Source organism: Equus asinus, chromosome 29 (genome assembly GCF_041296235.1).
Source record: "Equus asinus isolate D_3611 breed Donkey chromosome 29, EquAss-T2T_v2, whole genome shotgun sequence".
In the NCBI taxonomy this organism is placed as follows: Eukaryota; Metazoa; Chordata; class Mammalia; order Perissodactyla; family Equidae; genus Equus; species Equus asinus.
The window spans coordinates 32,488,686-32,512,785 of record NC_091818.1 but is presented as its reverse complement, the minus strand read 5'-3'; the positions used below and the strand labels follow the sequence as shown (position 1 = coordinate 32,512,785).

The 24,100-nt window shown below is 41.9% G+C and overlaps 2 protein-coding genes and 1 non-coding gene across 5 annotated transcripts in view; 2 read left to right on the top strand and 1 right to left on the bottom strand.

Moving 5' to 3' along the window:
- Nucleotides 1–852: 852 nt before the first annotated feature.
- The window catches only part of LOC106840450 (uncharacterized), a 31,020-nt gene continuing 7,772 nt past the window's right edge, over nucleotides 853–24,100 (top strand). The window contains exons 1-3 of one of the 2 annotated variants that reach the window (XR_011499215.1): nucleotides 853–1,011; nucleotides 2,472–2,528; nucleotides 22,113–22,245. This is a non-coding gene — a transcript (uncharacterized protein). Of the gene's footprint in view, nucleotides 1,012–2,471; nucleotides 2,529–22,112; nucleotides 22,745–24,100 lie in introns of those variants that run through there. The other variant, XR_011499214.1, reaches the window with a different exon arrangement.
- On the top strand, nucleotides 4,725–5,657 carry RPP38 (ribonuclease P/MRP subunit p38). The gene has a single exon (XM_070500875.1). It carries the CDS (start codon nucleotides 4,725–4,727, stop codon nucleotides 5,577–5,579), a length of 855 nt encoding a protein of 284 aa, XP_070356976.1. The 3' UTR covers nucleotides 5,580–5,657.
- NMT2 (N-myristoyltransferase 2) overlaps nucleotides 7,351–24,100 on the bottom strand; it is a 58,769-nt gene continuing 42,019 nt past the window's right edge. For both annotated transcript variants that reach the window (XM_044761953.2, XM_014855907.3), the window contains 4 exons: nucleotides 17,622–17,792; nucleotides 10,267–10,434; nucleotides 8,993–9,130; nucleotides 7,351–8,817 (listed from right to left, as the gene is read on the bottom strand). In XM_044761953.2, coding sequence (XP_044617888.1) covers nucleotides 8,797–8,817; nucleotides 8,993–9,130; nucleotides 10,267–10,434; nucleotides 17,622–17,792 — 498 coding nt within the window. In that variant the 3' untranslated portion in view covers nucleotides 7,351–8,796. The remainder of the gene's footprint in view (nucleotides 8,818–8,992; nucleotides 9,131–10,266; nucleotides 10,435–17,621; nucleotides 17,793–24,100) is intronic.

Here is a 24,100-nt window from a genome sequence, read left to right as displayed (position 1 = left end):
CTTTACCCTGTGTAACCTGCAATAATCTTGGACAAAAAGCAACATGGTTTTTTGCTTTATGGTTTTTTACCTTATGGCCAGTTAGCTACTATGTAGTTGATGAAAATTGAAAAGATAGAAACTAGACCAAAAAATGGGAAACAAAACGAGCAGCGAAGTGACTCAGAAAGGGAAGAAGATGATTAGAAGAGGAAAAGGAAGAGCAGCTCAGTCAGACTGGAAAAGAACCGGAAAGGAGGCATGGAGCGACGCGGCTCCTGAGGTCAGAAGCAATCCACTGTCGTCTAAGTTCTTGCCAAGGGCAAAGCAACAGACTCAGCTGCCTGACCTTGAAAATGGTCTTCAGCTGTCGTGCAATTGTGCGCGAGTTCGCAGCGACTCCGCTGTCACCGCTCGTCTCCACCGGTTGGGGCGGACATGCGGAGTTTCTGAACTGCAGTCGCAGCGCTCAGAGCAGCCTTTACTCTCCTCCTCTTTAGGGGGCTCAAGATCGCCCACACTGTCGCCTGTCAGCACGTTGTTTCCCCTCAATCCACCCTTCGTCTCCCGTTTGTCTTGCTTTTCCTGCTGCTGGGGATTCGGCGGGGATTCGATGGAGACGGCGGCGCTGGGACGCGGATCTGCGTCCCTGGGGCAAGTCCGACACAGAAGGGGGAGGAGCGAGAGGGCTGAGGCTGCCAGGCGCGGAAAGGGAGAAACTGGGTTGGAAAGGAGAGGATGCCAGGTGACAGGAACGGCCTGCAGGACGTTACGGGCAGTACACAGGCCCTCAGAGCAGGTTGGGGAGACGCGAGCAGACGGTTACCAGGGCAACCGTGCGGTCTCGCGAGACAGACACTGCGCCTGCGCACTGCCGCCCGAAGGCACTTTCCCGAGCCTCCGCCTCCATCCCCCGCTCCCCAGCTCAGGGTTTCCAGACGTCCGGCCTCGCTGTGTGGCTCCCAGGCTTGGCGACGCCGTGCGCCGACCTTTTCCATCCGGAGTGACCGTTATAATGCAGAAGGAGGAAATGTGAGGTTCTCTGAGCGCGTGGAGGGCGGAGTCGGGAGGGCGAGGGCTCTGCGCACGCGCGTTGCACGTGGAGCCGGCGCCGCCGCGCTCGGGAGCTGGAGCCCGGCCGGGGCCGCCGGGCCGGAGGGTCGCCTGGGTGGGTCCGGTCGGTACTCGCAGAGCCGGCGCGCGGGTCTCTAGGGCCTCCGCCCACCCCGCCTGGCCGCACCCGCCCCGACGCCTGTATTTTCCTGCCTCCGGGCCTTGGCTGGCGCTCTGCACCCCGCCTGTGTTGAATGTGTGTTGGGTCCGAGAATTACTAGGATAAAGCCCCGTCCTGGCCCTTCGGGACTCTAGAACTTTCGGGCGACAACCGAAGAGAACCGCGAACGCTAAAGAGTAAATCGAAGCCTGGAGATACAGGGGCGGCGTCCCGGGGAGGGGTTAACTCAGGGTCAGGAATGCAGCCCCTGGGACCTGGGGCTCCCCTTCCCCCGCAACCAGATCCACAGCCCAGGAGGATTCCCTCAGTCCTCTCTCAGCTTTACCCCTCGTTGATCACAAGTCCAGGATTTTCTCTCAACTATTTAAACTAGCATGTACTTCTGTCCGTCCATTCTGCGGCGACTCTACTGCGGGCCACCGTCCTGTCTTCCCAGGACGACTCCAGGAGCCGTTTGCTGCTTCCCGTCTCGGCAGAGGACCCTTCCAGGCCCGACTTCGCGAAGATCTTTCCGCAGTGCCTTTCTAATCGTGCCCCTGTGCTTTCAACGTTACAGTCGCTTGCCACTAAAAGCTTGCAAGGACCTTCCCCGTCTCGTCTTTACCTACCTTGCCTGATGTCTCACCTCTCTCTAGCATCTGTCCTGGCGACGTTCAGCTCTTTTCCTTTTCCTTAATGCTGTTCCCTGGGATACTCTCTTTCTCCTTCATTCTCCCTTTAGTAGGCATTATTCAGATAAAGGTTCAGAGTCACTTCCTACAGGAGACGCTTCCTGACCCCTCAACTAAGTCCTGACCCCTCAACTGCTGTACGTTTCCCTAGTGTCCTGTAGTTTCTTGACCTTAATGTGCACCACATCGTATTGTATTATTAATTCCTGATACGTCTTCCTCATAGATTCTAAGCTCGGGGAGGCCACTGACTGTTTTTACTTTAATACTTTATGGCTTGGTGCATTGTGGCTAATCCAGAAATACTTGCTGAAGTAAGAAAGATGGTGTTGGGGCAGAGGGAGTTGTTTGTATGAAGACATGGAGGTGAGAAACTGGTGGCCTCCTTCAGTAGTCTGTGGTTCAGTGGAGGGGTGTAACAGGCATGGTGTGGCAGGTAAGGAGAAGGCTGATGGGAGGATGGGGGCCAGGGTGTGGAGGGCCTTAGAGAGTTCACTCTTCTTTCTCCTTATCAGTCAGTACTTAGTTTTTGGATTCAAAGACATAAGGTTCTGCTTATCCAAACTGGCTCTCCTCTCCCCCAGCAGGTTCTGAAGACAGGAGGCATTAAGGTTGACCTTGCTCTCCCTCCAGGGCACTTAACTGTAAGTATTTATCTAAGGATTCCGTGTTGTTTGAATGCTCAGACTCATTAACTGACTGGCATTTTGGCAAGAGCTCTGTCGGCTCCTATTTGCCTTGCTCGTCTTCCTGGCTACCGTAAACGTGGTGCCAGCCTCTGCCAGTCATCACTGGATTGTGAGCTCCTTCCTGATTCCCTGAGCTTAAGGGGAGCATGGAGTGGATGGGGGCTGGGAGCGCTGCTCGGGGGGGTGGTGTGAAGAAAGAGGCTTAGGCCGCAGACCCTGAGTGTCTAGCAGTAGGTGACACTGACATGAACAAGGCCTGACTTCTTTACCCCGAGGGGCTCAATTTTGGTCTTCTGTTAGAAGGTGACTGAGGAGGAACACTGGAGACCAGTAGAGGTCACGAGACCATTCCCAGTGCTGCCAGTGTGGAAAGGCTGCCTGTCCTCTACCAGCCGTTCCTAATTCTGCTTTTGCATCAGAGTCACCTGGGCAGCTTTTTACACATACAGATGCTTTGGGCCTATTCCCAGGGATCCCAGTTCAGTATTTCTGGGGTAAGGACCAGCCACCTGTATGTTTTAAAAGGCCATGGGTTGGGGCTGGCCCCGTGGCCGAGTGGTTAAGTTCGCGCGCTCCGCTGCAGGCGGCCCAGTGTTTCGTTAGTTCGAATCCTGGGCGCGGACATGGCACTGCTCATCAGACCACGCTGAGGCAGCGTCCCACATGCCACAACTAGAAGAACCCACAACGAAGAATACACAACTATGTACCGGGGGGCTTTGGGGAGAAAAAGGAAATCTTAAAAAATAAATAAATAAATAAAGTTATAAAAAAAAAAAAAAAAGGCCATGGGTTGGTTTTGAGCTGCAGCCATGATGGAAAGAGCATATAATTTGAATGTGGGAAACCGATTGTTGACTTTGGGCAAGGTATTTAACCTGAGTCTGTGCCCTCGTCCACGTGTTGGACAATTATACAGGAATTTTGTGAGTCAATTAATACATGGAGAAGGTGCCTCATAAATTCCAGCACAGCCCCCAAAGTCGCTTGCTCCTCTCTGTCAGCAGCCAGCCTAGTCAATGGAAGTTTAACTGGAGAGGACTTGATTCTTAATCCTCGTTGGGGCAGTTCAGGAGAGGCTGGCCTCGGCGGGATAAATGACCTGGAAGGAGAAAGTCTGGTTACCTGGTAGTAGGGACACTTCCAAACTCCAGACTGCTCCAGGCCTGGCTTGTTTCACTTCCTTTAGTTTTGCCACGTGGGTCCCTGTGTTCTTAGCTGAGCCTCAGGAATAAGGTGAGGAAGAAAAGGGAGGAGAGAGAAATGCAGTTGCCTCTGGGAAGGAGAAACAGCACATGCTCCATAGACCAGTACTTTATAATATTTCCCAGTAAGGATCCTTCTTACTATTTTTCCTCAATGGGTTACTATCTTTAAATTTCAGTACAAAATTTCCCTAGTTTTCATCAAATTGCCAACTGGAGGAGGAGTTTGCTTGGAATAGCCATAGGAAGGGGCATACACTCCTGCCTGTGTATCAGATGTTTTAGGAGAGAGATACAAAAGGCTAGGGTCTGGGAGGTAGGGAGACTTACGGAAGGGCATGGAATGAAAGGATCATTTGAATTTTTAATGATGTGCGTATATTACGGTTCCCATTCAGAGAGTCACACCTGTTTAACCATGAATGGCCCCCGCTCCCCAGCTCCCCAGTGCAGGCGGATACGGGGACTTGTGTGGGTGGACGTGGGGACCGCTCCCTGCTGAACTCCCGTGCCGAGACCACGGCCTGCACATTGGAGGTGTCAGCGAGTATGTATTTATGGATGACTGGAAGCCTAACTGGAAAGCAGTTTAGAAAATGGTGCCAAACCTCTAAGGTTAATACCATCCAGTCATTCAATGGATAAATAATTAATGAACCAGTAGAAACATGGAACATTTTAAATAAATGAAATAAAGAAATAGAATTTCACTGTGAATGCAGTAAGGCAAAACATTCATATATTGCCTGTATGTGAGTAAAGACAGTGTCATGAAAAAATGGAGAAAATAAATTACTTAAAGAAAGGTTATGTGTCTGCTCCGATAATTGGTCCTATATGATCAGGCTTTCGAGAATCAGAGATACCACCCAGGTCGTCTGAAGTGACACGCTGAGAGCTCACAGGGGTTCCCTTTGTTGTTCCCTCTCTGTGAAGGGTGTTCAGAATGGCCGCAGCTCCGCAGGCACCAGCGAGGGGCTCTGTTCGGAAGACGAGACCTTTAACGGTAAAGACATCGTTGAACAATCCGTACACTCTCTGCTGGAGCCCTCTGGAGAGAGAGGATATGCTCTTCATATTACAGACACTCGAAGACAGATTTCGGTCTGTTGGACTGCAGAAGATCGAGGATAAGAAGAGAAAGAAAAAGCAGCCTTTTTTAAAAAAACAAAGCAGAGACAAATGTAGCATAGATGTTGATATCAATGAGGAGAAGGAGAAGCAGCCAGAAGGTGAGCACCAAGTATCAGGGTGGACCCCTGTCCACGTCAGGAAGCAGCTGGCCATCGGTGTTAATGAGGTCACCAGAGCTCTGGAGAGGAGCGAGCTGCTCTTAGTCCTGGTGTGCAAGTCAGTGCAGCCTGCCATCATCACCTCCCACCTGATTCAGTTAAGCGTGAGCAGAACCGTTCCTGCCTGCCAGGTTCCCCGGCTCAGTGAGAGGGTTGCCCCTGTCATCGGCTTAAAATGTGTCCTGGCTTTGGGTTTCAAAAAGAACACCACTGCCTTTGTGGATGAGGTAGAAGCTATAATTCCCAGAGTGCCCAGATTAAATGTAGCGTGGCTTCAAGACAGCCTCGAAGCCTCCAGGGACAACTTAGAGCCTGAATCTTTGGAAAGTCAAGACAAAGAGCTTTTGGAAACTTCCTTTGAAGACGTCTCTAAATGTAAGAGAAAGCCTGTTGAAGGACAGCAGGCTGTGGTGTTACAACCGCTTAAGATAAAGAAACTGATTCCAAACCCCAATAAGATAAGGAAACCCCCCAAGAGTAAAAAAAGACTTCAAAGTAATCCCGTTTAAACTTGACATTTCTTACAGTTGTAAAATGAGACCTTGTGAAAGAACCTCGAAACTATTAAAATGAGTTACTTTTACACATATTGTTGGGATATTGTTTGGTAATGTTCTTTTCAGTTGTGTAAGACTTTTTGTACAGCACAGCTATGCTGTAGTTTAAAAACACTAAGTACAAAAATTACTCAGAAGTATGAATATCAAACAGAAGTTGATTGAAACATGTCCATGCTTGCATTAATTCACTTTTTAAAAGGCTGGTATGATGCTTGTAAGCAAGAACATCTGTATCCCACAGCCCTTAACATCTTTCTATCAAACTTGGAAAATGTGCCACACTACACATGGTTCTGGTTAGTGGAGTGGATGAAACCAGATTGTGGATGTATTATCAGTTTTAAAGGAAAGATACTAAACACCAAGCAATATATTGTCTTCAGAAACAATTCATCCTTTTTACTTCCTGTCAATGTTAGTTTCTCTGTAGGTAGGCATAAGTATGGGCTTGGGAGAACGGCTTGATACTTAGAGAAAAAGCCGTAGATAAATAGATAAGGTATTTTGACTAGTTAGAATTCATCCCTTTACATGGTTAATTTATTTCCTTGGAAATTTAACGTGTATAAGATGCTAATTAGGTGAAATGTGGCGGGAAGAGAAGAAAAAACTGAGGGGCTTGGATGCGCAGAGGTGAGTCTGCAATGACTGGGGTCCTCCATGTTAGGAAATGGAGCATAATCAATGCTCTGTGTTTCTGTGAAAGTGTCTGCTCTTGACAGTGTGTGTTTGGAAAAGTTACTTTCTGTAATTTAGGGGGAAGGTTTTGGATTGCCAGAGTTTATTTTCAGCCTATTTTCTGGTTGACTCATAAATTATACCACTTCCCTTTCATTTAAATCTTAGTGAGTGCTTTCTTGGCAAAAAAAGAAGGGGTGAGAGGCTGCCTCATGGAATAGAGCATTTCCATTATTGACAAAGGATGCAGGACATTCTAGTTTTTTTGAATCTATAAAACACTATTGCGTTGAAATTTAGTTCTAATAGCTACTTTGTAAACAGTTTTACCAATGGTCTATTTTAAAATTTCCATTGGTAATCTTAAATTATAAAGAGGCAAATGTGCTAGTTATTAATAACTATTTTAAAATGACAGTAAAAGAATATGAATTCCATAACAATCAGAATTATGTAAATGGGTAAAGGAACAATGTCACATTTTCATAATGAGGTAATCTTGTGGCAAAGTTTATGACTGGCAATTATTTGAAAACCTACTTCATATAAGACTTTGTGCCATAAAAATGAGTGGAACATAATTCCCAACTACAACCTTGACTCCAGATTATGTTAAAATCTCGTTTACTTACTGCTGGTGTCTCAAAAAATGTTCCGGTGAATTGGTACAGGTTTGCTTCTGAAGCCATTCTCCTGTGAAGAGAGAAGGGTCATGCAACTGGACTTGACCCTCCCCTGTGAGAAGTCTTCCTTTGTGTCTTCAGCAAAGTAAACAGCCCTGTCCTAATTACGCACCACTGTGGGGCCCACGCACACCCTCTAGTGGTGGTCTCAGGGATGCCACAGCTGGGGGTTGGTTTCTGGGACAACGGCAAGCTGCAGAGTGGCTTACAGCTCCTTGGTGTAAACTGGTCAGATTTTTTCTGTAAAGGGCAAGATAGTAAGTAGGTCTTCAGGCCCTACAATCTCCATCGGGACAACTCAACTCTGCCTTTTATAGCATGAAGCAACCACAGGCAATACACAAACGAATGAGTGCAGCTGTGTTCGAATACAACTTTATTTATGGAAGCTGAGATTTGAATTTTGTTTAATTTTCACACATCACAAAATGTTCATCTTTTGTTTTTTCTCCCCCCACCCATTCAAAAATGTAAAAACCATCCTTAGCTGGTGGGCTGTACAAAAACAGGCAATGGGCTGGATTTGGCTTGTGGGCCATAGTTTGCTAGCTCCTGCCTGGGATAAGATATGGTTGATTTCATTTGACACTTGTAACATGAAGGAAAGGCCATCATGTCGTCTGAAATACTTCAGTTTTTCTGGACTGAACAGCTGAGGCCCTGGTACAGTAAAGGCAGGAAGAAGTATCTACTCTGTGGAATTTGAGTCAAGGCCAGCTGATGTGGCCACATCCAGCATCTTTTTCCCCTTGGACTATTGGCAATATATACATCTCTATGTACACTGAGAAACGTAGTTTTTCAAATTCTAGATAAAAACAATCAGTAACAAAATTATGAATACTTATTTACAAATAAGACATCTTCCATTAGCATGACAAGTTTCATGATAAATTAAAGTCAGCATAAAGGAATATGTGCAATTTCGCATAAGTAATAAAAAACATTCGAACTATCAATGTCCTGATAGAACTAATAAATTCCACCGGGCATTTCTTTTGACTTTAGAACTTTTTATTTTCTTTTCCTCACATATCCTTGCTGTTGCCGAGAAGAAATGAGTCTGTGCAGCAGCAGCAAAGTCTGTCACAGGCGTGTACTCTGTGAGAGAGCACACTTGATGTTTGCACAAAAGTTTGCTCTTGAACCAATCCACTGACCTGTTGAAGATCAAAGTACAAATCTGTGTGTTTATTCATTTGGCAACTTTGCTTCGGGAGAAATGAATGTACTAGTCACTAGTACATTTCCACCTTGCTCTGCACTTAAACATCCACCACTCATCACTGAGTGACAGAAGTGCTGATTCCATAAACGTTCTCAATGACATCATGTAAGGTGATTCAAGAAAAGTTTCCAAATGGATGCTTCATTCTGTTACACAGACAAAAGGACCACCACTTAATAAATAAAAATGCAGCAGTTTATCTCCACGCAACAGTCACGATTCTGTGACGTCTGTTCAGTCCCAAGAAAAACAGTCCCTTTTCTAGAGAGTGGAAAAATACCTTCTCTTCATCAAGGGACAGCGAAAAGTTGAAAATTAGAGGAATGTGCTCCTTGTACCCTTTCGTCCCTCCTACAAATAAGTAAACAGTGAAAAAAAGGATGAATCTTAATGTTCTAGCTAGAAATGTGGACTACTGGTCACATAGCGATGTTTTTTCATCTTTTCTGATTGTTACCAACTACATCGATTTCACTTAAGTTGTGCTTTTTTCTTCTTTGGAATGGCAGTTCCAGGAATCATTAAATGGAATATTAACACATGATGGTTTCAGAGTTCTACAAATAGAAATATCCATCTATTGTAATACAAGTCCAACCTACAGGGAGGGAAGAAATGGAATAGTAAGAACAGGTAAGCAAGAAAATTAAATTATAGTAGAATAGATCTGTATTTTTAAAAAGCTACTAAAACTTACTAATCCGAAAGGAAGCAAGCATGAGGTTTCTTGGTAAATTTATTCAGTTTACAGAGGGCATATCAACTTCTCTTACCTTTTCAGAGTCTGTTCCTGGACACCGCCAGTTGTACAAGTAATATTGTAAATTGCCATCTCCTATACCAAACTTGAGTTTTTCCAAGAATGTCTTATTTTCCATCAAATCTAGTGCATTGAATACATCAAATCCTTTCTGCCAATGTAAAAAGGATTTAAAATTTAAAATTTCAAAGGACTAGCACGTTTTCTCTATCATGTATTTCAGTATAACGTTTAATTCCTCTACTAGTAGTTTGAATATGCATGTATAATAAGGTTTAATGTCTGCCATATATAGCATAGGTTAAGAATTCAGTTCAAAACTGTCTTAGAAAACTAGCAGGGATCTGATGGAGTCAGCAAGATTAGCCAGAAATGCTGAATCAAAAAATGTAGTATGCTGGCTAACACTGACATAAAATAATCCATAAAGATTTCAGAAAATACTTTGTCCCTGTTTTAGAAGGAGCAGTTGGCTCCATCTCCAGAATTGTTAGTTCTTGGCCTTTCTAAGTTCTGACTTAGCTGAAGCTACAGCTAAAAAGCCAAAGTTTTAAAGACTTTAAGTTGTATATTTCTTTTGGACTGATAACTGTGAAATAAATTAGTAAAATTTTAAAAGTAAAAATTGAATTTCTTTAAAATGTTAGATAATAATATACAAAATGTGATATAGATGAAGCAGCTAAATTTCTATTTCTCAGGGTTTTTACCTTAACTTCTTACTGGCCTTTTTGGGAAGAGTTGAAAATGTTTATTTGTAGCAAGAATTTAACAATTAACTACTACACTGAGGAAATAAATAATGCAGATATAGTAAGGCACAATTTGAATTTAATTCCTTTCATTTTAAACTCCTTTAATAACAATCCCTTTAATTTTAAAAATAAAATTTCTTAGCTTTAGAATTCAGAAACTGTTTTTAGTTGTCAAAAAACTTATTGTTGCTAATTATTCCCTGTTACACACACACTGATGTATTTTCCTTATATCGTGGGATTGTGTATTTTCCTTATATGTATTCTTATATAAGGTTTAAAAACAAGTTTCTAATTTGTGTAAAATGTCTTTTTGGTTACATTGCAATAGAATTAATGATGAAAACAGCCATTAATGTTTTAAAAGAAACTCTTATCAAAATTCTTCCTTTGATTGATGGCTAACAGTCAATCAAAAAAAATATCTCAAATGAATCCCACCTGTGTGGAAGAAAATACAATAAGATGTTTTATATACGTTGACATTCATCTTTGGAGAAACATGTAGGACAAAAAGGAGCGAGTCTCTCACCAGTTTGGCTATAATGAGCGCATCACTCATGAGGTCCAGCAGCGGCGTCTCCGTGTGAATGTTGTAGAAGGAATAAGCAGCCTTCAGGCTCTTGTGAGCAGGGTGGTGCATGACTGTGGAGGGGAGTGTGTAGAAGCTCAGGAAGTCAGTTAGTTTACCACTGGAGTTCTAAAGAACAAAGGTAATGTCAGGTAAATACCTCCTTAAACAAATTTCATCCATGCGTTTAAGCTAACTCTCTGATCTTCGACTCACACTGTAACTTTCTGTTAGAAGGAAAATCAACAACTCATACTTCTCTCTCGGCAGTCTGATTCGGAGCCCCTCAGCGTATGCAGCGTAGAGCCTGAGGGGAGCATGGAGTTGCACCTTAGCCCAGGTGCAGGTCGGCAGTTCGAGTAAAGTTCTTAAGTAGAATGTTCTAAAAGGAAAGCATCCCTCAGATTGACTAATGAGTCTCTCGAGACTTCGGGAACAGTGATAAAAGCAGGTGGTTGTTTCTGTGGAAATAAGCGCGCTACAGATTGAAGGCTGCCTTCTCCAACTAAAAGATACTGTGTAATATGTAACATCTCGGCACAAGGCAAGAATTTTATCAAGTTGAAGTGAAGCTGGGTAAAGTTTGGAAGCTGTTTTTGAGAAACTTGTGAAAAGCATTGGTACTGCACTAAAATATACATGTGTGAATGAGAAAATCTGAAGCTTTCAAAAATCAAAAGGGACACAAAACATGGTATTCATGTCATCGTCACTGGTATACCCTTCAATACAAGAAACTCAGGACTGTTTGGAGTGTTTTAATTAGCTGTGGTGGCCTATGCAGTCTGCATATAATCCAAACTATGACACCTTTGAATTATATAGCTGAGGAGGTTAGACCACATGCATGCCAGTGATAGTATTTCTTTCAGCAGAAAGGAGAATTCCAGAGGGATGGATTATCTGGTTTTTGAGTGTTTCTGATTCATTAAACCTTTTTTCAGACATCAAGGAAGACATTAAGCTGAAGTGATTCTCTATTGCTCTGTATTAGCAGCTCAGTATCAGAAATGAAGTAAAGACCTACACTTTCAGCTTTAATAAGGATTTTCAACTTGAAAAATACCATAAGAGAAATTACAAACAAAAACGGAAGCCAGCGGATGGGCTCAGTAGTAGAGTGGAGAGGACAGAGGGCAGAATCACTGAACTTGAAGAATTCAGTAGAATTTACCCATATGAACAACAGAGAGAAAACTGATTGAAAAAAATAATTAAGTCTCAGGGATCTGTGAGACAGTAACAAAAGATCCAATATTCACATCACTGGAGTCCCAGAAAGAAAGGAGAAAACATGGGGCTGAAAGAACTTGAAGAAACAATGGCTGAAAACTCCCCAAATCTGGCAAAACACATGCAATAGATTCAAGATGCTGAGTGAACCCTAAAAGGATAAACCCAAGGAAATCCACACCAAGACATGTCATAATTAAATTTCTGAAAACTAAAGACAAAGAAAAATCTTGACAGTAGCCATAGAGAAACAATGCATTACCTATGGGGTAACAGCAGTGAGAATGACAGCAGACTCCTCATCTGAAACCACAAGGCCAGAGGGAAGTGGCATAACATTTCTTAAGTGCTGAGAGAAAAGAACATTCAACTGTGAATTCTATATCTGGTGCAACTGTCCTTCAGAAATGAACGGGAAATAAGGACATTCTTAGACCAATGAAAACTGCAAGAATTTGTTGTTAGTGGACATACCTTTCAAATTGGCCAAAAGAATTCTCCAAACACAAAGGAAATTTAAAAAAACAGAAGTCTTGGAGCATCAGGAACAAAGAACAGTTAAAAAAGCAGAAATTTTGGCACATACTATAAACTATGCTTCTCATAAGTTTTATAAATCTACTTGGTGATTGAAATAAAAATTATAACACCATCTGATACTTAAGACAAGGATATTTAAAAGTCGAGAAGGAAAAGGGACCTAAATATAAGTGAGGGCACTTGTAGTGGTAAAATGTGGGTACCAGTGGACTGTGATGAATCCCATATGGATATTGTAGGACCCAGAGCAACCCTTATGAAAACCACACAGCTACACTCAAATGCGCTATAAATAAGTCAAGACATAATCCTAAAAAATGGTCAAGTAACCCACATGAAGAGAAGGAAAAAAAAATTGAGGAACAAGAACCAGAGGAAACAAACAGAAAACCAATAATAAAATGGCAGACTTAAGCTCTAACATATCAATAATTATCAGATGTAAATGGTCTAAATACACCAATCAAAAGAAATACTGGCAGAATGGATAAAGAAATGTGGCCCAACTCTATGCTGTTTACAAGAAACTCACTTCAAATTCATTGACACAGATAGGTTGAAAGTAAAAGGACTGAAAAAGATGTATGATGCAAACATTAATTTTAGGAGGGGCTGTATTATAGCTGATAAAGTAGACTTCAGAGCAAAGAAAATTACTAGAGACAAAGATGGGTCTTACATGATGGTAAAGATCAATCCACTAGGAAGACATTAAGGTTAAATGTGCAAGTACTAAAGAAGATCCTCAAAATACACGAAAAACTGATATAGCTAGAAGGAGAAACAGACAAACCCACAATTACAGTTGGGGACTTCCACACCCCTCTCATCAGCTGAGAACTACTAGAAAGAAAACCAGCAAGGATGTAGGAAATCTGAATAATGTAATCAATAGAATCTAATTAGCATAAATAGAACACTCCACACCAAAACAGCAGGATACACATTTCACAAGCACATTGGACATTCACCAAGATAGACCATATAGACCTAAAACAAACCTCAAGAACTAAATTGAAATCATTCAGAGTGTGTTCTCCAAACATAATGAAGTCAAACTACAAATCAATAGGAAATCAGTAAGCACACCAAAATTGAACAACAGAATTCTAAATACTTCCTGGGTCAAAGAAGTCTCAAAGGAAATTAAAAATTGTATAGAACTGAATGAAAATGAAAATACGACTTACCAAATTATGTAGGATGCAGCTAAAGCAGTGTGGAGAAGGACATTTACAGAACTAAATGCTTACACTGTAAAAGGAAAGGTCTTAAATTAATAATCTAAGTTCCTCCCTCAAGGAATGAGAAAAAGAAGAGCAAAATAAGCCCAAAGCAAGCAGAAGGAAGGAATTAATAAAAATAAGTGCAGAAATCAATGACACTGAAAATAGGAAAACAGAGAAAAATCAATGAAACAAACGCTTTGTTCTTTGGGGAAAAAATCAATAAAATCGATACAATGCTGGCAAAACTGCTAAAAATACAAGGAGAGAAGATACAAATCATCAACATGAGGAATGAAATAAGAGAGAGATCCTGCTGCCATTAAAAGGCAATACTATGAACAGCTTTACTCTTATAAATTTGACAATTAAGAAGTGGACCAATTCCTCAAAACCCACAAACTATTAAAAGTCAATCAAGATGAGATAGATCATCTGAATAGTCCTATAACCATTTAAGAAACTGAATTCATTATTTTAATAATAAAGAATTCTCTAAGGTTAGATGGTTTCAAATGGAGAATTCTAGCAACATTTAAAGAATTAACACCAGTGCTGTACAATTTCTTCTAGAAAATATAAGAGGAAGTAACACTTCCCAAGTCATTTTAAGAGGCCAAAAACCAGATAAAGACAGTACAAAAAAAAAAGAAAGAAACTGCAGACCAGTATCTCTCAAGAACTCAACAAACACTCAACAAACTATTAGCACTCCAAATCCAACAATGTATGAAAAGAATTACACACCCAAGTGGATTTTTTCTATGTATGCAAGACGCAAGGGTGGTCAAACATTCAAAGATCAATGAATAAACCATATCAACAGACTAAAGAAGAAAAATCATATGGTCATATCAATTGAAGCAGAAAAAGCACTAGACAAAATCCAATGCCCATTTATGATAACTCTCAGCAAGTTGGGAATTATCTAAAATTGATAAGACGTATCTACAAGAAACTCACAACTGATATTATGGTGTAAGACTGACCGTGGAAGACTGACTGCTTTCCCCCTAACATCAAGAACAAGGTGAGGATGTTGACCACTCTCATTCAACAGAGTATTGGAAGATCTAGATGGAGCCCCTGCAGTAAGGCAAGACAACGAAATAAAAGGCCTATGGACGGGAAGGAAAGAAACCAAACTGTCCCTGTTTGCACATGACATGATCGTCTATGTAGAAATCCCAAGAAATCTAAAAATAAACTCCTGGAACTGGTAGTGATTTCAGCAAGGTTGCAGGATGTAAGATAAACACGGAAAAAGCAATTGCATTCCTATATACTTAACAGTGAACATGCAGAAACCAAAATTAAACACCATTTCTAATCACTCCAAGGAAAATGCAGTATTTAGGTATACACTTAAGAAGACATGTACAGGATGTGGATGCTGACAATTACAGAATGCTGATAATAGAAATTTTAAAACATCTAAATAATGGAGGCATACCGTGGTCATAGATTGGAAGACTTATCAGTTCTCCCCAAATTAATCTATACATTTAACATAATTCTTATCAAAATCACAGCAAGGTGTTTTGTAGACAAAGACAAGCTTATTCCAAAATTTCTATGGAGAGGAGAAGGAAATAGATCAGCTAAAACAATCTTGAGAAAGAAAAATGAAGTGGGAGGAATCACTCTACCTGATATCAAGGCATAACATAGAGCTATAATAATCGAGATAGCGTGGTAGTGGTGGAGGAACAGACACAGAGATCAGTGGAACAGAATAAAGAACCCAGAAACAGACCACAAGAAAAGGTGTTCATATTCAGCAAACAGAAAAACGTTCACAAAAGAGAAGATTGTCTGTTGTTTTTTTTTACTGTAAAGTACAGGAACAGCAAATTCATCCAAAAGAAATAAAAACGGCTGACAGGTCTATGACGTGTTCACATTCACTAATAATAAGAACAAATAAAAAGAAGATACCATTTGATACCATCAGACTGGCCTAAAGTTAAAGTCTGGTAATACCCCAGTGCTAGTGAGGCTGGGAGGAACCAGCCCTCTTAGGCACTGCGAAGAGATACTCTGGCAAGCTAACTGGCAACCTTCAGCAATGTTAAAGATGTGTCTGACCCTCACATTCAGCAGTTCGACTTCTAAAGTCTACACCCTAGGGCAGCAGTTCTCAAAATGTGGTCTGTGAACCCCTGTGGGTCCCTGAGACCCCTTCAGAAGTCTGTGAAGTCAAAAGCATTTCCATAAGAGCACTGAGAAGGTGCCTGCCTCGGCCACCACATGGACATCCGCACTGAGAGCGCAGACGCAACAGTGGGTACCACGGCTGGTGCCACAGCACAAAATGAGGCAGTGGCACCCAACTGTACAGTGGCTGTTTTATTCATCACCACACCACCATGGTTCAAACGGGTTTCACTTAGGCACGTCCTTGCTTAAGAATGATTAATTTTAACAACTCTCCACCCTTAAGAACACATCTTTTTAATATTCTGTGTGATGAAACAGGAAGTACACACAACGCGCTCCTGCTGCAGCCTGAGACATGAGGGCTGTCTCAAGGAGAAGCTCTCAGGCGACTGAGCTGTGAGCTGAACCAGCTGCTTTCTTCGTGGAACACCACGCTAAAGCAGGAGCGGCACATGACGGTTGCTCAGATTGGGGTATCTGGTGCATTTTCTAGAAAATGAATGATGTGAGCCTGTTGCTACAGAAAAAACTGGCAGGATTTGTTGCCAGTGATGAAATGTGAGCTTTCAGGTGCAAGTTAAAGTTTGGAAAAACCTGTGTCCTCCACTCAGAGTTATATCATATACTTCTCTGAGGACAGTGGTGGTGATATCGATGAATGTGATTTTTTTGATATTATATAATGGAATATCAATATTTGGAAGATCTTGTAACTCACTGAACCAGTATTTTCTAAATGATCAATGTATGATGTCGCAAACTCGTACACTGGTAAAAGATTCATTCCAAGGACCAGAGAGACCAGTGGGTTTTAATCTAACAGAGTATGAAAAGTTCATTAATAAGATTTCAGATAAAGAATATCCACAATTATCCACAACGGCTATTAAAATACTCATTCTTTTCCACATCTTTAATACTTCACGGGATTTTTTTTTCACATACTTCAACCAAAACAACATATCACAGAATGCAGAGGCAGATGTGGGAACCAGTTGTCTCAAGTCAGACATTACAGAGATTCACCAAAATATCAAATAATACTATTCACTAATTTTATTTTGGAAAATAGTTACTTTTCATACAAAATATGTTATTTGGGTAAGATGTAATGGGTTTATTATTGCTATATTATTAAATGAAATAATATTTAAAATTTTTTGTTTTAATTTTGAATACAGTAAATATCTGTAGATATGCTCCAAAAAACTAAAAGCTCTTTGGGGTCCTCAGCAATTCTTAAGAGAGTAAGAGTCCTAAAATCAAAACTTTGAGAACTGCTGCCCTGGAGAAACTTACACACGTGCATAAAAATTTGTGCACAAAGATGTCCACTCGAGCACTGTGTTAGAAATAAAAGTTTAAAAACAAAGACTGTTCAGTTGTTCTCCAGAAATGTCCTTTCAATCTACCTTGTCCACTCCCACCAGTACTGCCTTAACTCGGCCGTAATCCTACATCCAGACAAGGCCTGACAATGCTGAAAATACACTTCCGGCTCAGTGCTTACAAATGAATGGCGGAAGGACCACTACAGTAGCTTCTAACTGGCCTCCCCACTCTTTTCTCTCCTCCAGGTACTTAGCAGATTAAATCCCAACTTCTCAACCCAATTCCACTCCAACCTAAAATTAAGCCTCTACGTGAGATGTCATTTGAGCAGCAGATTCTAAGCTTTAAAAAAAAGTTTAAAAAGCACTCTCTCAAATTCATCTAACCAATAATCAGAAGATCTAGACACTTTTCCTTCCTTCCCTTGAACAAGGGTTGAGTGAAGCGGTTGAATTATGCCATCTCAACCAAAGGCAGTTCAGTTCCAAACAGTTTTGCAAAACTAAAGGAACGTTAAACTTTGATCTATCTCAGATGAGGTCATCAAAATTGGCTTTTTCAAAACTGAGAAAAGCAGTCATCACACAGGTAACAACAGAAAAGTATCCTTATTTCCCATTAATAAGTAGTAAAAGTGTGCTCTTTCCCAGAATGGAAACCATAAGATGCAACTCTGGTTCTATCAAGGTGAGCAGAAATCTGGTATAGAAGCAGTAAGTCACAGAGGAAGGAAAGAAATGGGCACTCTATGAGCTTTCTGGAAAACAGACTCAACTGTACAGTATTTCCATACTTCTCTGTACTGGCTTATCACCTCATCTTTACCTCCACTACAAACGTGTCAATAATGTGCTCCTGGGGGAGGAACCAGTGGGCAACTTCCTCTTCATCCATCACCGGGGCTAGATGAAACTGCTTCAGGTAAGTGTTGGTTAATTCTCGAACTGCTTTGATATCTCGTGGTTCCATCGGTCTCAAGCCTGAAGTCTTTGTAACCTTGTTAGAGTGAAAACAAAACACATTGGAAAGTTTAAATCTAAGAGAAGTAAAAGTACTTTGCACTAGAGTGTGGTCTGCGGACCAGCTGGACCAGCATCACCCGGGAGCTTGTCGGAACTACAGAAACCTGGCCCCACCCCCGACCTACCATGTCAGAATCTGCAGTTTAACAAGAACCCCTGGTGATGTGCATACACGTTAAAGTTTGAGAAGCACTGAGTTAGAATATATGCTGGACAGTGTATCTTCTCATCTCTGTGCCAGGTCTGTGGTTGACATCGCTTGTGACCCAAACAAAATCAAACGGAACAGTCCAAGTTCATCTCTAGACCAATGCCAAGAACTTTAGCAGCCTGCATGACAGGACAGAAGAATCTTAGCATGGTTTCTGGAGTACTGTGCTTTAAAACTGCCCTGCCTGACGTGTTGAAAACACAGTTGAAAACAGTTGAGAAACTTATTTTATTCAATAGCCCGTGAAAAGGATGCAGCTATTTTATTCTTGTCAACAATGAAATAAAAGTGAATCACATTGGTGAGAACGGGAAGGCAGGCATTTTAACAGCTAGAGTATTTTCTAAAGGCGAATGGCTGGCTGCAAAGGACTGGCCCTGGCCTCTCATACTATCTTTCGATTAAAAGGGATCAGAATAGGTATTTGAATCCATCATTCCAGAACATCGCAATTTTTACGTTAGGCCCCAGGAATACAAGAACCTAAAGTTCAGGACAGGTCCCCATTTGGACTTGTTCCAGTGCCTGTCTTCAAACGAGCTCCAGACCTCACTCAGCTCTCTAGGAACCGACCAGACACCAGGGCCCTGAGACCAGAAGTGAGAAAGCCCAGTACATTCACCTGTTTTACAAACAGAAAATGAAAAACTTTGAAATACAACTTCATTTCTCCAGTTAACTGTACCTTTTTTCTTGAAGAAATAAAATAATGTATATAAATATTGCTACTCTACCTTTTCTATCCTCAATTATTTCTAAATGTTCTAAAATAAAAAAACTGCCTCTAAAATTAGCTCATTACAGTTTCCTGCATCCTCAGACCAGCAGTATGGCAGGAGCCCAAGGCAGAAAAGAGGATTTTATCTAAGTGCCGGCTCTGATCGATGTTAGTGGTTGTGCAGAGGTTTCTAAGGTTCTGTGGCAAAGCGTGTGACTGATTGTTGATTAGCGGGGGAGAGGGAGATGGGAGGGGCGTTCTTTGTATTTAGAGACCCGACAGCTGAGTATTTACTATGTGCCACTCAGTTATGACTTGTGTAATCTATAAAGACATAGTGATGCAGCTAAAATATAGCTTAAGAGTCTACATTGAGAGAACTTAAGTCTTCAACATCTAATAGAGTCCTACATCTAGTCTTTCTGTGGATCTCAAAGGCAAAGGACCAGAAATCCCCAGGTTGCAGCTTCCATCCAAGGCTTCACTCTTCAGACCAGCATGGCAACAGCAGCCTGGATACTGAATGACTGTGGAATGACTGAATGAGTTCCTATGTTTGGTACCACAGTCATTTACCCAATAAGGCAAGGTGAAGGCTGCAGGCATGGAAACAGTCACTGTCAGCTCTGGAGAGATGACACTTCTACGGCCTGGCATTTATGTGCCAGCCAGGCATGAAACTGTATTTTCCTTCTGTCTCCCCTGAGCCAATTTTAGTATCTGGTAGCATTTCTATGCTGCAATTGATGGGAAAAGGGAACCTATGTGATTTCCAAATACTGGTAAATATAACAAATATGCATTTCTAAATACTAGTAGGAAGACCAGAACCATATAGAATGTATACGAAGTCATTAAAAAAAGATTATTTTCTGCTATGAGGATGATCTTTATAAATTTTAAATAGCCTTTCACAATATTAGACTGTTTTTTCTTTTGTTACTGGTTCAGTAATAATCAATAATACCAAGCAATTAATTGATGAAAGCAACAGAATACATGATATCTGTTAATAGAGAATATTCAGAAATGAAGAAAAAGCTTGCCAACTTCTTTCTAGAGCAAGGCATTCCTCTGCAGCACAATTCTCATTCACTGAGTGTTCATACTGTGAAATCACCCAAATCAACATCTTTTGCCCAGAAGACAGCCTTAAAGCAGCAGTTCTCAAATATTTTGGTCTGGGATCCCCCATTATGCTCTTAAGAATTATTTCATACTCCCAAAGAGCTTTGCTTATGTGGGTTTTATCTATCCATATTTATCATGATAGAAATTAAGTTAGAAATTTTAAAACAAAAAATATATATGTACACATTCCATAGCCTCTGGAAGACTTCACAGTAGACTCATAAGACAGTGAAAGTAAAAAAAATGCAAATTCTGTTTTAGTGTTATTATGAAAATAGCGTTGACTTCACGGATCCCCTGAAAGGGTCTTGAGGACTTCCAGGGGTCCCTGCATCACACTTTGAGAACTGCTTTCTCAAGTCTCTGAAGGTCAGAAAAACGGGTAGTAGAACTCAGATAAGGAAGACCAGTGAAACAGGCTGTTTGGACAAAGAGGAAGGGAGAAAGTATATAAACCCGGCCATTTATAAGCACTTCAAATAAGTTTTTACAGAAGCATTAAAGCAAAAGAGAGCATCAGACTATATAAGCTATAAAAAATATAAGGTTCCAGAAAACAGGAGGAGAATATTTACTTTTGGTGACTAAAACAGTATCTCAGAGCCTAAACCTGCTTCTTTCTAACATCGTGAAGTCACATACTCTCCCAAAAACCTAGGGAAGCATGACATAAATGTTAAAATGTAAAATAAACACTCAAGTTATAGCTGTTGTCTTCAGGAAGAGGTGGGAAGAATGTGAAGCCAAGATAAAAATGATAAGCTGTGGCAAAGTCCAGAAGAGCAAAGTCTTCTGAGAGTTCAATAAAAAGCTAAAAAGCATTTCCAGTAACTGAGAAAAATCTTAAATTTCCTAAGCAAACTCTGTATCTCATTCAGATACACGTTCCCACGATGCAACTAAAATGCATCACTCGTTGTACTGTGTCTACACTGCAATCTGTGTAAAACCTGCTTATCAGGGCCTACAGAAGTCAAGCTCAGAGCTCTACTGGAAAACAGAGGCAGCACTGTTCTCTGTCAGACTATGTGGTGTGAACTGTTTTAGAGCCAAGATTCCAGAGTAGAGAGGTAGGCAATGATTATGGCTGTTTATTCAAAAGGAGCAGTAGGGCACTAAACACTAAAAAAATTGGCCACTGCTGCTAAATCTAGAATGTCTCACACGTGTTTGCCTGTCTTCACAAGCATGTTTTTCTTGCAACACAAGAGAAAGATGCTGGGAGGTTAACCTGACTGCTGCTTTTCATCTGCTTCACATTCTTTCATCTTTAAGAGTATTGACCAAAAAAGAAAATTTCCAACTTGTTTGGAAATGCTCAACACCAAATTAAAAACAAACCAATGTTTATTTATTTATTTTTTTAGATGGCACCTGAACAACCGTTGCCAATCTTTTTTTTCTTTTTTTCAGCTTTTTCTCCACAAATTCCCCCAGTACATAGTTTTATATTCTAGTTGTGAATACCTCTGGTTGTACTCTGTGGGACGCCACCTCAGCGTGGCCTGATGAGCGGTGCCATGTCAGCGCCCAGGACCCAAACTGGTGAAACCCTAGGCCACCCAAGCGGAGCGCATGAACTTAACCACTCAGCCACAGGCCTGGCCCCAAACCAATGTTTAAAGGGAGGGAAACGTTATTCTTGGAGAAACCTTAGTATTTGAGATACTAGTGGCTAATGACATGGGCTCTGGGATGGTTCTGTCCGACTAGAAGACTCTGGGCAAATCAATCTCGTCTTTCAATGTCCTCTTCTACAAAATGGGGTCAAAGACCCACCCTCCTATGACTGTTATAAATGATAAACGAGAACACGGATGTTCCAAGGCCAGCATAATTCTGGCCCCAGTATATGTTAACTCTCATCTTCAGAAGTCCGTGAAGAGGAGAGAAAGCAGGCACTGGAAGCAGCAACAGTAATGATGAATCAGGAAATGAGACTGATCCATGGAGCAGAAGTCGTATTCAGTACGGTTCTTCATTTTATGCTGAATGGTATAAACTGTCCTTCAGTGATGTGATGGCCAGTGGTGGCATCATCCATCTGGGCCCTTGTGGGAGGAGGTGCTCTGGTACAGGCTGCCTTGTCCAGCTTCCAGCTCAGGAGACAGACAGCCAGGAGAGTGCTGTCGGCACCTTCCAATTTCCTGATCTCGGTACTTTCGTCTCCTCTACCCACTCTCTTTTTCATTAATTTGCTGTTCATTTTTCTTTCCTTCCTTATGACTTAAAAGGGGGAAGACGACTGGAACATGCCAACAAGAGCCGTTTGGACCTTGACAATTGTCCTTCCCTGTCTGAACCTACGCTCTAATGACCACATAGCGAGACGTCTGTTGGGACTGGCCCACGGTGCCCCCACCAAGGGTGTGTGAGAGGTGATGGCAGAAGCAGAGAGATCTAATGGGGGGAACATGGAAGACTGGGGCCTGCATCCCAAGTCCTCCACTTATTAGTGACAGGCCCTTGTCTAAATGGCAGCCTCGGTCTTTTCATCTGTAAAATGGAGATAAGAGTGCCAACTTCTTATCTTATCTTAGGTTGTCATAAGAATATATTGAATATTTCGTGTGAGAGCACTTTATAAATGTCAGTTTATTGGGGAAGAAAAAGGCAGTCACCATAACACCATGGCTGGATAGGACTGCCGTACGCAAGGGACCTAAGTCCACTGTAACTAAGATACCAAAGTGTGGCTTTACAGCCAATGCCTCCCAGTGAATTACTACCAACTCGCTGAAACTTCGTTATCTGTGACTTGATTGACTCTTGTGCAAAAATAGAAAGGCTGATGGACAAAGTCAAGTTAAAAGTACTTTTAGCCCCTTAAGTTCTAAGCATCCTGAATAAACCAATGATAGGTACTAAAAACTCCTATTCTTCATTTCATTTTAGGCAACCTACATGTAAGTGGGCGCTCTCCTCACACGCGAGCTGTTTTAGGTTCAATAAACTGAAATCTGGGCAGACCAAAGTAGAACAGAATTAGCCCCTAGTGAAAAAAGCAGGCACTCTTGAAGTTTTTATTTCAACGCGCATATAGCAGAGTATTTAACTACTGGCAAGGAGGACACTGAGGACAAAAGGTGCCTGCAGAGGGGGCGTTTCATCTTTGCTGTGTACTGTCCCCTTTTTTCTCACTGCCGTTTGTGCTCTGTGTGACTCTGTCCCTCTCAGTCGCTCTGGGTCTTAGCCATTAGCAGAAATCGTCTCTAGCTTCAAAAGAATACTGATCAGTAACTATTAATTGTCACAATGAGGGTGTGACTTCTCTGAACATCTTCCTGTTTCTCCATTTCAGGGCACACACCGCCATGCTCTTACCTTCATTTCTGTCACCCCAGCTTGGGAGGCCAGCTCCCACTTCCCCAGGTCACGTGGACCCTCCGTCATGGGGCCTGCGGTTCTTACTTCCTTCTGTTCTGATCTATGTTCCCCCTCCCTCCTTGGCCTCGTGGAGAGGTGGTGAGTTCATCAGTTTGAGCCCCCACTGTCTGCAAGAACATTTAAGACAGACGGAAGAACATGCCTTCCAATCCTTGTGCCAGGCTGTGAAGCCCAAGAAGGATGAGCGTGACGTTTCCCACATTGGTTTCCTCCACCTCCACGTCCCTCGTTATTACATTCTGCCTCAGGTCAGAAATTAGTTGAGTCTCGTCTATCATCAGGAAAAAGACATCAGTTATGCAGCCACTGACGACATGTGTTTAGTAAACACACAACTGGCCAAAAGACAAAAGGAACTGGAGTCGGCTGCCCCTAGAAAGGCCACTACAGTCCTCACCGCTTTTAGAGGAACATGGCTCCATTCCATGTGAATCCTTCAGTCAAGTTACAATATCTAACTAAACCACTCTGTAAGAATCCAAAAGAAAGAACAGCTCTGACAAAATCAAAACTTCAAACCAAAGAGCCCATCTGTGGCTGACAGATTCTAAGATGGCCCCCAACGATGCCTGCCTCCTGGTGTTCATACTCTTGTGGTCCACTCCTCTTGAGGGTAGGTCGGACTTGTGACTTTCTTCTAACCAATGACGTATGGCAATGGTGACTGGATGTCACTTTTGTGATTGATTACATACGGTTCTAACTTCCATCTTGCTAGCCGATTCTCTGTCTTCACTGGCTCTGATGAAGTAAGCCGCCATGTTGTAAGCCACCCTACGGAGAATCCCATGTGGCAAAGAACTGAGGCAGCCTCTAGCTGACAGCCAGTGAGGAA

What these genes read in the sequence shown, in the direction of transcription:
- RPP38 (XM_070500875.1), top strand. Translation starts at nt 4,725, where the DNA reads ATGGCCGCAGCTCCGCAGGCACCAGCGAGGGGCTCTGTTCGGAAGACG.